The 12,404-nt window shown below is 55.7% G+C and overlaps 1 protein-coding gene across 5 annotated transcripts in view; it reads left to right on the top strand.

Moving 5' to 3' along the window:
- The window catches only part of TSPAN18 (tetraspanin 18), a 181,901-nt gene that overhangs the window by 164,815 nt on the left and 4,682 nt on the right, over positions 1 to 12,404 (top strand). For all 5 annotated transcript variants that reach the window (XM_054511975.2, XM_064576607.1, XM_064576608.1 and 2 more), the window contains 4 exons: positions 5,526 to 5,600; positions 6,771 to 6,869; positions 7,442 to 7,624; positions 11,795 to 11,878. In XM_054511975.2, the coding sequence (XP_054367950.1) occupies positions 5,526 to 5,600; positions 6,771 to 6,869; positions 7,442 to 7,624; positions 11,795 to 11,878 (441 nt within the window). The remainder of the gene's footprint in view (positions 1 to 5,525; positions 5,601 to 6,770; positions 6,870 to 7,441; positions 7,625 to 11,794; positions 11,879 to 12,404) is intronic.

Here is a 12,404-nt window from a genome sequence, read left to right as displayed (position 1 = left end):
TCCCTTTCTTTTCTTGTTTTCTCTGCCTCCGTCTCTCTGCCTCTTATCTCCTGCTTTCTATTCCTGCTGCCTCTCCTTATCCTTCTCCTGAGCTCTCCTAGTCTCTGCTCCTCTCTCCCTACTTTCCCTGTGTCCTCTCCCCTCCTCCTTCTCCCTCTCCTCTCATCCCTCCCCTCTCCTCCCCTCTCTGAAGCCCAGTGCCTATTAGCCTGAGGTCTCAGTGCAAGTCACAGGCAGGGGACTCTTGGACCCAGGCTCCCTGTGTCTCAGACCAGGGCTAGTCAAGAGGCTCCTAACCTAAAATGGACTCACATGTCTGAAATTCACCTAAAATTATGTGCAAAATATTACATTAGGGCCTAGTGTGTGTGTGTGTGTGTTGTGTGTGTGTTGTGTGTGTTGTGTGTGTGTGTTGTGTATTGTGTGTGTGTTGTGTGTGTTGTGTGTTGTGTGTGTTGTGTGTTGTGTATTGTGTGTGTTGTGTGTGTTGTGTGTTGTGTATTGTGTATGTTGTGTGTGTTGTGTGTTGTGTGTGTTGTGTGTGTTGTGTGTGTGTTGTGTGTGTTGTGTGGTGTGTATGTGTGTTGTGTGTGTTGTGTGTGTGTTGTGTGTGTGTTGGGTGTTGTGTGTGTTGTGTGTGTGTTGGGTGTTGTGTGTGTGTTGTGTGTGTGTTGGGTGTGTGTTGGGTGTGTGTGTGTTGTGTGTGTTGTGTGTGTGTTGTGTATTGTGTGTGTTGTGTGTGTTGTGTGTTGTGTGTGTTGTGTGTGTTGTGTGTGTGTTGTGTGTGTTGTGTGGTGTGTATGTGTGTTGTGTGTGTTGTGTGTGTGTTGGGTGTGTGTTGGGTGTTGTGTGTGTTGTGTGTGTTGTGTGTGTGTTGGGTGTTGTGTGTGTGTTGTGTGTGTTGTGTGTGTGTTGGGTGTGTGTTGGGTGTGTGTGTGTTGTGTGTGTTGTGTGTGTGTTGTGTATTGTGTGTGTGTTGTGTGTGTTGTGTATTGTGTGTGTGGTGTGTGTGTGTGGTGTGTGTGGTGTGTGCCTATACATATGTGTTTGCATGTGTTTTGCTGTGTGAACATGTATGTTTCTGGGGAGAGATGCCACAGCTTCTGGAAAGTTTTCAAAAAGATACATGACCTCAAAATACAAGAACTGCTTCTCTTTCTGACCTGGACTGGCCGTGTGGTGGTTCCTGCTGAGGAGGGGCACCATGTCTTACCCGTGGTAGCCTCCAGGGTCCCTCGAGAAGCCTGACGACCCTGTTCCTCAACCTTCTGGGGAGGAAGAGAAGACTCGTCACGAACAGGACCAAGAGGGAGTGACTTTGGCCACCTCAGCCGATTGGGAGGCCTGGGGTGGGGGTAACAGAGCATCCCCTCCCCAACCCCCACTCTGAGGCTAAAACCCCAGGGCCCCATCACCCTCAGCCGATCAATGAGCCTAATGACCACATCACCTAATGATTAATTTTTCTAAAGATACAGTTTCCAAACACTCCTGTCGATCAATTTTACAGCCTTTTCAAATACAATAGGATAATGTCAGCCTATAATGGGCCTTTTGTGGCATCCCTTTTTCGTGGTTGCTTGCCTAGGAGTCATTCGCAGAATGTTTTTAATCTATTTATTTTAAAGATACAAAATTTTTTTAATATTTTATGACAAAGGCATGCTAAATTGGAAAGGAGAACAGCAAAAGGAGATGCGTGTATTTAGAGGAGATAAATGAGCTGAATGGCACATAAAGTATGTAAATTTGGTAAACATTTATTAGAAACGAGAACTGAAAGTAGAGGTGCCCATAGGCAGATGGACTAGAAAAGTCTGGAAATGTTTGCGAGGAGGCAAAATAGCAGTTTCCATCCCTTTGTTAATTTTTCCATCCGAAGCAAAGTGGTGAACGTTTGATGTTCGGGAATTACTGGCAAATGTGTCCTTCGGCAAATGGGATGAGGTGAGATTAACTTAAAACCCCTGGGAAAGGCCCCGCCCCATGAGGGGAAGCCCCGGGAGGCCGGAGGCATCAGGACAAGCCCCGTGGCCGCGTCCAGGGGGAGCTTCTCCAAATAACCAGCGATAACCCTGTTAAGCAAGAGGAAGATATTTCGTGCTGGAGAAGGTCAGTGGGCAGAAGTGGCATCTAGGGCTTGGGGAAACCCTGCTCCAGGAGGGGACAATGGCAAGGAGATCTGCAGACCCCCTCCCTCTGGAGAGCCCTACTTTCTCCTTCAGTGAGTTACTAGGCTGGTTCTTGAATTTCATCTCGGCAATCAGGAACCTCCGCTCAACGTAAACTGCATGACAATGGGGACCACATCTGCCTTGTGTATATGAGTTTGCCAGGACCTAGCAGAGTGCCTGGTACACAGTAGGCACTCAATGAATAGCCCTGGAATAAAGGGACAGAGAGGAGGTGGTCTTAGAAGCGTGGCAAGAGCATGGGCTTTGGAGTCAGAAAAGTCTTGGTTCTAATCTCTGCTCTGCTACTTCCTGGCTGTGTGACCTGAGAGCAGTTACTTAACCTCTCTGAACCTAGGCTCCTCCTTTGTAAAATGGAGATGAGGATACTGCTTTCCCAGCCACAGTATTGTAATCACAGCTCAAGGTAAAAATGTGCATCTGGCTTAACTCCATTCCCAGCACAGGCAAGCACTTGATAAACATGAAACTAAAAGAATTAGGTTGGTCCACAAGAGACCCTATGGGCAATCTGAAAGTCTTCAGACCTGGAGGCTCTTATGGGTGTGTTACCCTCTCCGGGTCCCCGGCTCCCCCCGGGTAAGCTGGAAGGGTTGATGGCAACCGCAACTGCTTCACCAGGCTGCCCAAAGCACCCCAAGGAAGGAGCCGCGAACGATCCATGGCGCCTCAGTGGTAAGCTTGCAATAGAGGATAGCCGGCATGACTTTCTCGGGACTTGCCCACACCAGCACTTGCCCTCGGGACAGCCGTGCCTGCCTCTTGGTTCTGAGCCACCATCTGAGCAGCTCTGTGCTGTGCCGGCCTCGTGCAAAGCCCTTTAGCTGCATCATCCCGGAGTGCCCCACGCTCCCGGGGCACCGAGCACGCACTGTGCACGCGGCGTGAGCTCGGTCTCATCCATAGTTGATGACTGTCTCAACTATGATCGATAGCCAGAGCCAGCTCGGTCGCCTCGCTGAGGATGGAAACCATTTCCAGGGCCTCTCTTTGTGAGCCTGGGAACTGCCGGCGACTGCACCAAGAGGGCAGAGGGCAGGGAGGAGGTCCCATGGCGGCCATGTGAAACAGGGCCGGATGCCCATCCATCACCGGCCAAATGGAAGTGCCAGGAGCCCTGCCAGGGGCCTCCATCACTGTCACGGGGGATGAGAGGCTGCACGGCCTCTTGTGGAAGTGGGGGTTGTGGGGTTGGCAGAATGGACTGTGGGAGTCGTGGTGGGGTGGGGAGGGCAAGCCTGCCCAGGGCACAGGGGGCCCTCTGGGCAGGGAACTCTCCCCCCAGACCCTAGCAATCCTGGGGAAACAGACCCCCAGCGCTCAGAAGAGTCCCTCAGGCCAGTCCTGAGCCACAATTTCCAGCAGAGAGAGAAGAGGCAGCATGATGCTTCTAAGGCCAAACAAGCCTCTCTGAGCTGGAGCCCATGTGGGAGGCAGCTTGACCAGCCAGCCCGTGGCTGAAGATAGATGACCACTAGGGATGAGGGTGAAGGGGTGTTTATGCAAGGCATTCTCCTTGGGGTTGGACATTTAAAAAACAAATGAAGCTGTTGACAGGTCTTGGAATGTTTCACATCCGCACCCTGGATAGACCATCTCGAAATCCATCCCGAGGCTCTCCGTCTGCAGCCCAAGCAGTTTGGAGAAACCACAGGGCCTGTGTGGGGCGGTCGCTGTTAGAGCTGAAAAGTCAGGGAGGGAACATGACTGGGGTCTTCCCAGGATGAGGATAAAGTGACAGAAACCTTCTGACTGGGAGAGATGCGATCCAGGGGAGGGCTACCCAGGGGCGTTGCCAACAGCAACGGATGTCTGCAGGAAACGCTCTGAGCGAACCCCTGACAGCCAGGCCCTCCGAGGCTCACGCGTGAGCTGGCTTCCACGGTCCTTCTACACTTGTAAGGCCCTCGACGACAAGCTTTGCTCAGCCCTCTGACGACATAGAGAGACTTTTACATCCATTATTTCATGATTCCCCATGATGATCCCAGGAGTGGATGTTAGCATCCCCATTTTACTGACAAGGAAACTGAGGCTCAAAGGGGTTTTTCAAGCCACAAGAAGGGACAAAGAGGCTGAGTTGGCCTGATGCTGAGCCCAGGACCCTCCACCTCCTTCCAGCTTGGGCACATCCAGTGCAGGTCTCAGGGCAGCCGGCCGCGGTGACTGGGAGGGTGTGGAGGAACCAGTCTCCGTGGGCAGCGGGCATTTGGTCCTCTGCTGGTGGTCTCCAGGTGGGCTGACGACTCCGGGATTGTCACAGACTGGAAATGCCAACGGCACCTACAACACTGAATAATAAAGGCAAAGTCATTTCCTGTTTCTTCTGCCAACAGCCCTCAGCCAAAGCAGTGCCCACACTGACCAGGGTCTGAGATGTGGCAGGGAACAAGGTCCTGTGGTGAGCGGGTCAGTCCTGGATTCACTGGTTCGTCTGACAGCCCTGTTCCGACGTCTTTGCTGGCGGACACTGGGAATGCAGCACGCGTGCTCTTACAGCCTCTGTGCTTCTGTTCGTGATCTGGGGGCCGGCGGGGGGAGGGGGGGGGCTCGTGCAGCAGCTGCTGGGCGGGCACCTCTGTGGGGCACTGTGATGAGGGGGAGCCAGGAAAGGCTTCTCACCACCAGGCGAGGGGCTGGGCTGAGCCTGGTCTGGAAAATGAGGAGCTTTCATAAAGGGAAGAGCTTTCCTGGCAGAGGGAGGGTAGCCTGCAAGGGCCCCAAGACAGGAGGCATCGTGGAAAATTTGGGGAACATCAAGAAATGCAGTGAGTAGAGCAGAGAAGGGTCTTGTTAGATTTCAAACTCCGGCGCCTGGGTTTCCAGATGTTGTTGGATCCATCACCTTCCCTCCCATCTTGCTCCTTTATTGTGGCTGAAGATAAACATCGTCTCCCCACTGCTCATGGGAAGGAGAGAGGGCCAGGCAGGGAGAGGTGGTGCTGGGGCGGGCAGGGTGGGGAAAGCCAATCAGGGGTCCCTAGGGAACTCCGGATTTCCACGTGGAAAGGGCCCAAACAGGTCAACACTGATCACCCTCCAGGGCTACCGGGTGGCGTTGTTCAGGCTGAACACTGCACAAGGGGCATCGTGGAAGGGGTGCCATTTGCCCGGAAGGCATATTTGTTTGTTTACCTTGCTGGCCCCCAAAGATGAATTGTTGGTATGCCTATTATGAAAAAATGTCTGGGGTATGGCAGTGAGGTTCCTTTGTCTCATAAAATTGGTACATTGGGTCAATTGCGTGACAGACGGACGGGTGCATCAGCGAGCGGTCACCTGTCCCCTTCCCGCCACCCTTGGGGCTCATGAGCCTGCCTCTTCTCTTTGCAGTTCTTCCTGTTCATCCTCATCATCTTCTTGGCGGAGCTCTCGGCAGCCATCCTGGCCTTCATCTTCAGGGAGAACGTACGTGCGGGGGGGCCCCCCCGTGCCCCGGCCCCCCTTCGTGGCCAGCCCCTCCCCTCCTCAGAGAGGGTCCCGCAGAGTCGGCAGCCTCTCAGCGAGCAATTCCAGCCCAAATCATGGTCCCCCCACCCCAGTGACCCTCTTCCTGCAAGGGTTTTTCCAGAGGGCAGAATCGGAGGGCCCTTTAGGGTCTCTGCTCTTCCAAAGCAGCTGATACAACCCACACCTGATTCTGGAATCTTCCATTCCACCCCGTGCCCAGCCATAATCGTTTGACGGGCAGGGGATAGTCAGCGAGGCTATCCCCCAAGCCCTGGGATGTGTGACGTGCAGGAGGACAGAGCAGAGCCCTTTCGGTGGAGGCCCTGGCCATTATCCAATTTGGGCAACTTGCCCTCACCAGCCACTTTTTCCAGGAGCTCCAACCACCCAGGGCACCAGCCCCCTCCCCTGAGTCTGTAGGAGCTAGGCACGGCAGCCACAGGGGGCCTGGAAGCAGGAGGGGGAGGGAAAGAGAGGCGTGAGGGGTCCGGAGACACAAGCTGGTCTGGGGGAGCAGGAAGGCAAGCCGTGGACAGAGGGGAAGAGGCAGCCGCTCTGTGGGCAGAGAATGGAGTCTGCAGCTGGGCACTATGCAGGGCCCTGTCCTTTCACTACAGCGGGGAGAACGGTGGTGAGGCCTGGGGAGAATATTGTGAGGGCAGGAGCACCTTCCAAGGACACGTCTACAAACTGGATCTGCAGACTCCCCGCTCCACACCGTGACTTCTTCAGGGCCGGGGACCCGGGGTACCCCCTGGCTCTGATGAGCAGCTCGGGGAGAGGGAGTGGGGCTAGGAGCAAGCCCCCCACCTGGATAAACCCTGCTTCTGAGAAGAGCTGCAGGGCTGAGAGAGCTTCCGTGCGTGCCCCGGCCTCAGGCTCACCGAGGGGTGTGTGGGTAGACTTCCTCTTCCTGCCGGTGATCCAGTAAGGGGAGGCCACAGGCCCTGGAGTGGGGACTCAGGGGCCACCCCAAGTGAGTGGTTTAGGAGAATGCCCAGCCCTGGGGCCCTGGGGCCTTGCCTCCCTCCAGAAGCAGCTAGCTGAAGAGACCAGGCCAGGGTGGGGGCTGCCCCACGCTGCTGGGGGGCGTGGGGGTCTCACACCGCCCTCTGCCTCTTCCTGCAGCTCACCCGCGAGTTCTTCACCAAGGAGCTCACCAAGCACTATCAGGGCAACAACGACACCGATGTCTTCTCTGCTACCTGGAACTCGGTCATGATCACAGTGAGTGACCGCCCCCCCCCTCCCCCCCACCCCGCCGCCCAGGGATGCCGTGAGCCTTCAAAGCCCCGAGGCCAGGTGCAGCAAACGTCTGGCCTCCGGAGCCCGCTTGGCTCGTGTGCCTGCGCCAGACATCACTAACCAGTCAGGGCTGGCCCGCTGAGCCCAGCCTGGGCCTGGGAATCACCATCCACCCAGCATTCTGGGCCGTCATTAAAGGCCCATCGAACAACAGTCCAAACTCCGGCTGAAACCTGTTTGCTATCCCTGACCCTAGTCCTCTGTCATTGTCAGTGAGGGTAATCACAGCCACTGTTTAGTGGGCGCTAAGGCCCGGGGAGGCGGGAATTGTCACCACCATCCCCGTTTTACACAGGAGGACACCGGAGGCTCAGAGAGGTTGAGCGACTTTCCCGGGGTCACACAGGAGGAGAAGAGGGAGCCAACCCCTAGCTGAATCTTGACTCCGCTCCACCACCTTGCCTTATGGTGGCCTTGGGGGAGGCCATCTGTCCACCTCTGCCCCCGGGGCCCAGCTCCCACCCCCCAGACTCTTCCCTTCGCTCTCCTCCTAGTTCGGCTGTTGTGGCGTCAATGGGCCTGAAGACTTCCGGTTTGCGTCAGTTTTCCGACTGCTGACTCTGGACAGCGACGAGGTGCCCGAGGCCTGCTGCCGAAGAGAACCGCAGACTCGGGACGGGGTCCTGCTGAGCAGGGACGAGTGCCTGCTGGGAAGGGACCTGTTCCTGAACAAGCAGGTAGCAGGCCCCGCTCCCCGCCCCAGGCGGGGGGACTTGGATGGCCAGAGCTGGGCGGGGGGGTGGGGGCTGTGAAGTCCCTGAGATCCAGCCACAGTAGAGGAAGGATGAGGGTGGCAGATGGGCCGGCGATGGCCCAGCCAGAGGAGTGGGCCTTTGTCAGGGGTTAAAGGTTAAAGGGTGAGTAGGAGCTGTGCGGTGGTCCAGGGAGAGCACTCCCTGAGCTTCTGACAATGCAGGTCAGGAGCTCAAACCTGAATTACATAGAGGGGGCCCCTCCTTAGCTCTTATTGTGGGGGAAGCTCACCTGTGCCATATAGAAGCCCCCTCTGACCCCCAGGGAGCAAGGTTCTCCTCCAAGGTCAGGGAAACTACCAGACTCTTTGTTTCTCTTGCCACCCAAGGACTTTATCTCAGTCCCAGGAAGAAGCCCTTTCCCTTTCTTGCACATGCCGTCTCGGGGGGACACAGGGCCCCTGCTTTGTGCGCACACACACACACACACCCGCTGTGAGACAGATAGTGCCCTTGTACTTGATTCCTCCTTCCCACTGAGCAGCAACCCTCCCTGGGCCCCTGGCCCCTCCGGTGTGTGTGTGTGAGACCAGGCTGGGGGTGGGAGGGCGAAAACAAGGATGAACCCAGGGCATGCCCCATGCCCCTCGCTTGATTAGGCTTCTCACGAGGAGCTCCTGGGAGAGTTCCAGATGCAAGGGACACAGCAAGAGATGGGAGACAAGGCACTCATGATCTACTTAAAGAAAGCGCATGATAACCAAGGAGCAAACTATAAGTAATAATTTCACATGGTCATGATTACTATAAAGAAAATAAAACCAGATGCCAAGCTGGACAAGACTGGGATGGGGGCCATAGGGCAGGCCTCGGAGAGCCCCAAGAAGAGGTGCCGCGTGCTGAGGCCTGCCCCTGGCCCTCCGCTGAGGTCTTCTCAGCCTCAGCTTGGAACTCAGCACCCCCTCCCCCACACACGTGGTGTCAGAGGACTTCACAGGGGCCCTGGGTTCAGGCCACTGTGAGCTTGGGGCAGGGAGGGCCACCAAGGGCTTGGGTCTCAGCCTCCAGGAGAAGCTGCAGGACATGGAGGGGAGGCGGGGGAGGTCTCAGGCTTCGATGTCAGGCAGGCCCGGACTGTTACCTGCTGTGACACCCTTTCTGGACCTCAGATTCCTCATACCGTCGCAGAGCCAGCAGTCCTCCTTGGAAAGATGGCGTTTAGAAGATGCCATCGCCACCAGGGAAAAACTTCACTTCCTGCTTCCCTGGCAGGGAGGCCAAGTGACCCCGCAGCAGCCAAGCCATTTATACAACTTGCATCTGGTCTTTAAGAGAAACCACAGGGCCGGCCCCTCCTCCGTTCCCCCCTGGCAGGCATGAAGCTGTGGTGATCGCCATCTGGGACGTGGCCGCGGAAGGTGGTGCCCTAGGATGTCAGGGCATTATGAGAGGGGCCTGGGCCGCTGAAGGCTGCATGAAACAGGCGGGCCACCTCAGCTGAGGATTTCATACGAAAGGCAAACAAACTTCTAGCTTGTCCAGCCTTGTCCAAGGCCCTGCTGTTTGGGATGCCTGGTGCCCAGAGCCAAGCCTATGTCCTGAGGCCACCTGTGGATTGTTCAGGGAGGCTTCATTGTTCCTGTAGGGCTTCATCCTCATAAACTTCCCATTTTGGGACTCATCCTTGGTGATGACACCTCCTTCCATCTCCTGCGCATGACTTTGGGATCAGAGCTCCTTGGGAGGGTCCCTGCAGCTGCCTGAGTTCTTTATGGTGCCTCTTCCTCTGTTCCTCCTGAGATCCTTTTCTGGGATCCTTTTCAGAGACCCTCACATCCCCCCTGAGCATCCTTCCTTTTCAAAGCCTCTGTGGAGGGACTATCACTATTTGGTTTTTCTCCAAAGCCCATTTCCCTAAAGCCCAGGGTGCATTTCTGACTGTGCCTTGCATCCCCGTCACAGTCTTGAATCAGTGAGCAAAACGTCTGAATGCAAGGACCCGAAATCCCAACTAAAGGGGCTTATGCAAATGCCCTCTGTGTTTCACACACAGCAAGAATTCTGGAAGGTGGTGGCTTCTCCCATTACATCAGTAGCTTTGTCCTGTCAGTCAAAGCCTGGTCTCTGTGATCTTCGTGGCCTTTCCTTGATGGCAAAATGGCTGCCATGGCTCCAGACATCCCACCCATGTTTAAGACAGAAGGGAAAGCATGGCACCACCGTCTTTCCCAGAAAGCCCCAGTAGACATCTGTATAGATCTTGATGGCCAGGACTCGGTTATGTGGCCATCAAGGGCCAAGGCAGAGGGCACTCATCTGTGGATGTTCAGTTAGCCCTCCACTGTTTACCATTGAACTCCAATGAGCAGAAATGAGGAAATCCCGAAAGAAGGTGATCCATGATGAATATTCAGACTCCCCCACTGGTATGAGTCAAACCCACCAATGCAGTTTTTCCAGCTCTTCTTCAGCCTTCCCTGGGTCAAGACAGTCACTCAGGCAAGTCAGGAATGTGTTCTCCTGCTGGAAACGAATCCGGGGCTCTCCCAGTAGATGATGACCTTGCTAGAGCTTGACTCCAGGCCAGAGTGGTGACCACCAATAGGAAACCATCCATATTCCCCATCTGTCTGGGTGATCTTAAGCCCTCTCTCCTCACAGCATCACATTCCTCTGCTTTATCCCCAGTGCTCCCCACCCACTCCCTGGCAGGTTGTGAGTCTGGGTGCTGCTGTGATGGTCGACATAAAGAGCTACACTCTCATCCTCCTGGCATGGGAAGAGTATTCCAGCCAGAGAGTGAGAGCAGCATGTGCAAAGGCCCTGGGGTGGGAAGGAGCATGGTGTGCTCCAGGAACCAAGAGAGGGAGGCCAGTAGGGCTGGAGCAGAGTGAGTAGGGCAAGACTGGCTCAAGGTGAGGGCATCGGTCAGTCAAAGCCTGGTCTCTGTGATCTTCGTGGCCTCTCTAGCAAGGTCATCATCTATTGGGAGAGCCCTGGATTCGTTTCCAGCAGGAGAACACATTCCTGACTTGCCTGGGTGACTGTCTTGACCCAGGGAAGGCTGAAGAAGAGCTGGAAAAACTGCATTGGTGGGTTTGACTCATACCAGTGGGGGAGTCTGAATATTCATCATGGATCACCTTCTTTCGGGATTTCCTCATTTCTGCTCATTGGAGTTCAATGGTAAACAGTGGAGGGCATCGCTCGTGCTCTCTCTGTGTGTCTATATCCATCTTTATCTCAGTGTGTATATCCCCAGCGCTGCTTGAAAGAGCAGTAGTAACACAGGAATTCATCCATTTAGAGGGGCCTGGAGGGCTGGGCTCGTCTTGGAAGGCTGCCCGGAGGAGGTAAAGGGTGCGCTGGGCTTTGAGGAATGGGCTGTTTCCTTAGGGCAGAGGCTGAACACCAAAATCCTTCAGCCAGCAGGCAGGTAATAAGAAGGAGTGGAGAGGGTGGGTGTAGCTCAACAGGGAATGACGGGGGTTGTGGACCCCCAGGGAACCCTTGTCCCATCTGACAGGGACCGCTATATAGAGATGATGACTCCACTTGCTGGATCTCCTGGTTTTTCTCTTCTTTTTTTTTTTAAGATTTTATTTATTTGACAGAGAGAGACATAGCGAGAGAGGGAACACAAACAGGGGGAGCTGGAGAGGGAGAAGCTGGCTTCCCGCGGAGCTGGGAGCCCAGTGCGGGGCTCGATCCCAGGACCCCGGGATCATGACCTGAGCCGAAGGCAGACGCTTAACGACTGAGCCACCAGGCGCCCCTGGATCTCCTGGGTTTTCGAGAGCAGCAGGGAGGCCAGATATTTGGGGGAAGTTTTTCATTATTCCAATCGCTGTGGCTGCTACCCAAAGCGTTTATGGTGGATGCGGTGCTCAGGCTGGCCGTTCCCAGCCCCACCTGAGGAGCTGGAGGGCCAGGAGGGGCTTTGGCGTCATGCTGCCAAATTGCTGCTCATGAGCCTCCTGCCCCCCACCCCCTCCCCACCAAGCGGTGCCAACAGGGGTTTGACAGGGTAAGCCTGCTGCTGCCCGAGCTTGGGGCCACAGGCCAGTTCCCAGGCTTCATGCTTCGGTCCTGATGCTGGCCCCTGGCCCCAGACTGTCTCCAGCTATGGCCTCACCTCTGGTCCTTCCCTCCCAGGGCTGTTACACAGTGATCCTCAACACTTTTGAAACCTACGTCTACCTGGCTGGAGCCCTCGCCATAGGGGTGCTGGCCATCGAGGTAAGTAAAAGCCCCCACTTCTGCGGCTCCCCAGAAGCAAGGCACAGATGGGGTCCCGGAGAGATCCCCCATGGCCTGCACCGCCCAGCCTACTTCTGTCTCCACATCCTAAATCCAGGACCAAATGGGTCCCCCACTGCGGGAACTGTGGGGCGGTAAGCCCAGCTGGGTCTCTCTGTTGCCTGAGTCACTGTTGGACTCTGGGCTCATCTGAGCAAGTCTCCGGCAGTGAGTGGGCAGGCTCTGAGAGTCACCCCCTAATCTTCCTCCCACTGCCTCCCCATCCCTGTTCCTCTCTGGCTAATCCTCCCCAGAGATCCAGAGAGAACTCCACAGACTTTCAACACCGCTGCCTGGAGGGAGGGGCTGCGGCTTGTGCTTCTAGATCAGGCCCTTTCTTTGCGGGGGGGTTCAGGGCCTGTGGGGCCCTGTCGACCTCACAAGGACGGTCTTAATTAAACCCCCTTCAGCCCCAGTCCCGGAGCCCCCTCGAAAGGAAGGCAGCTGCAGACTCCGGCCGCCGCCA

Source organism: Mirounga angustirostris, unplaced genomic scaffold, assembly GCF_029215605.1.
Source record: "Mirounga angustirostris isolate CCGP_5_RB_7025 unplaced genomic scaffold, mMirAng1.0.hap1 SCAF_13, whole genome shotgun sequence".
NCBI classification, from domain to species: domain Eukaryota; kingdom Metazoa; phylum Chordata; class Mammalia; order Carnivora; family Phocidae; genus Mirounga; species Mirounga angustirostris.
Note: the sequence above shows the minus strand (reverse complement) of the source record. Positions and strands in the feature narration are given on the sequence as shown.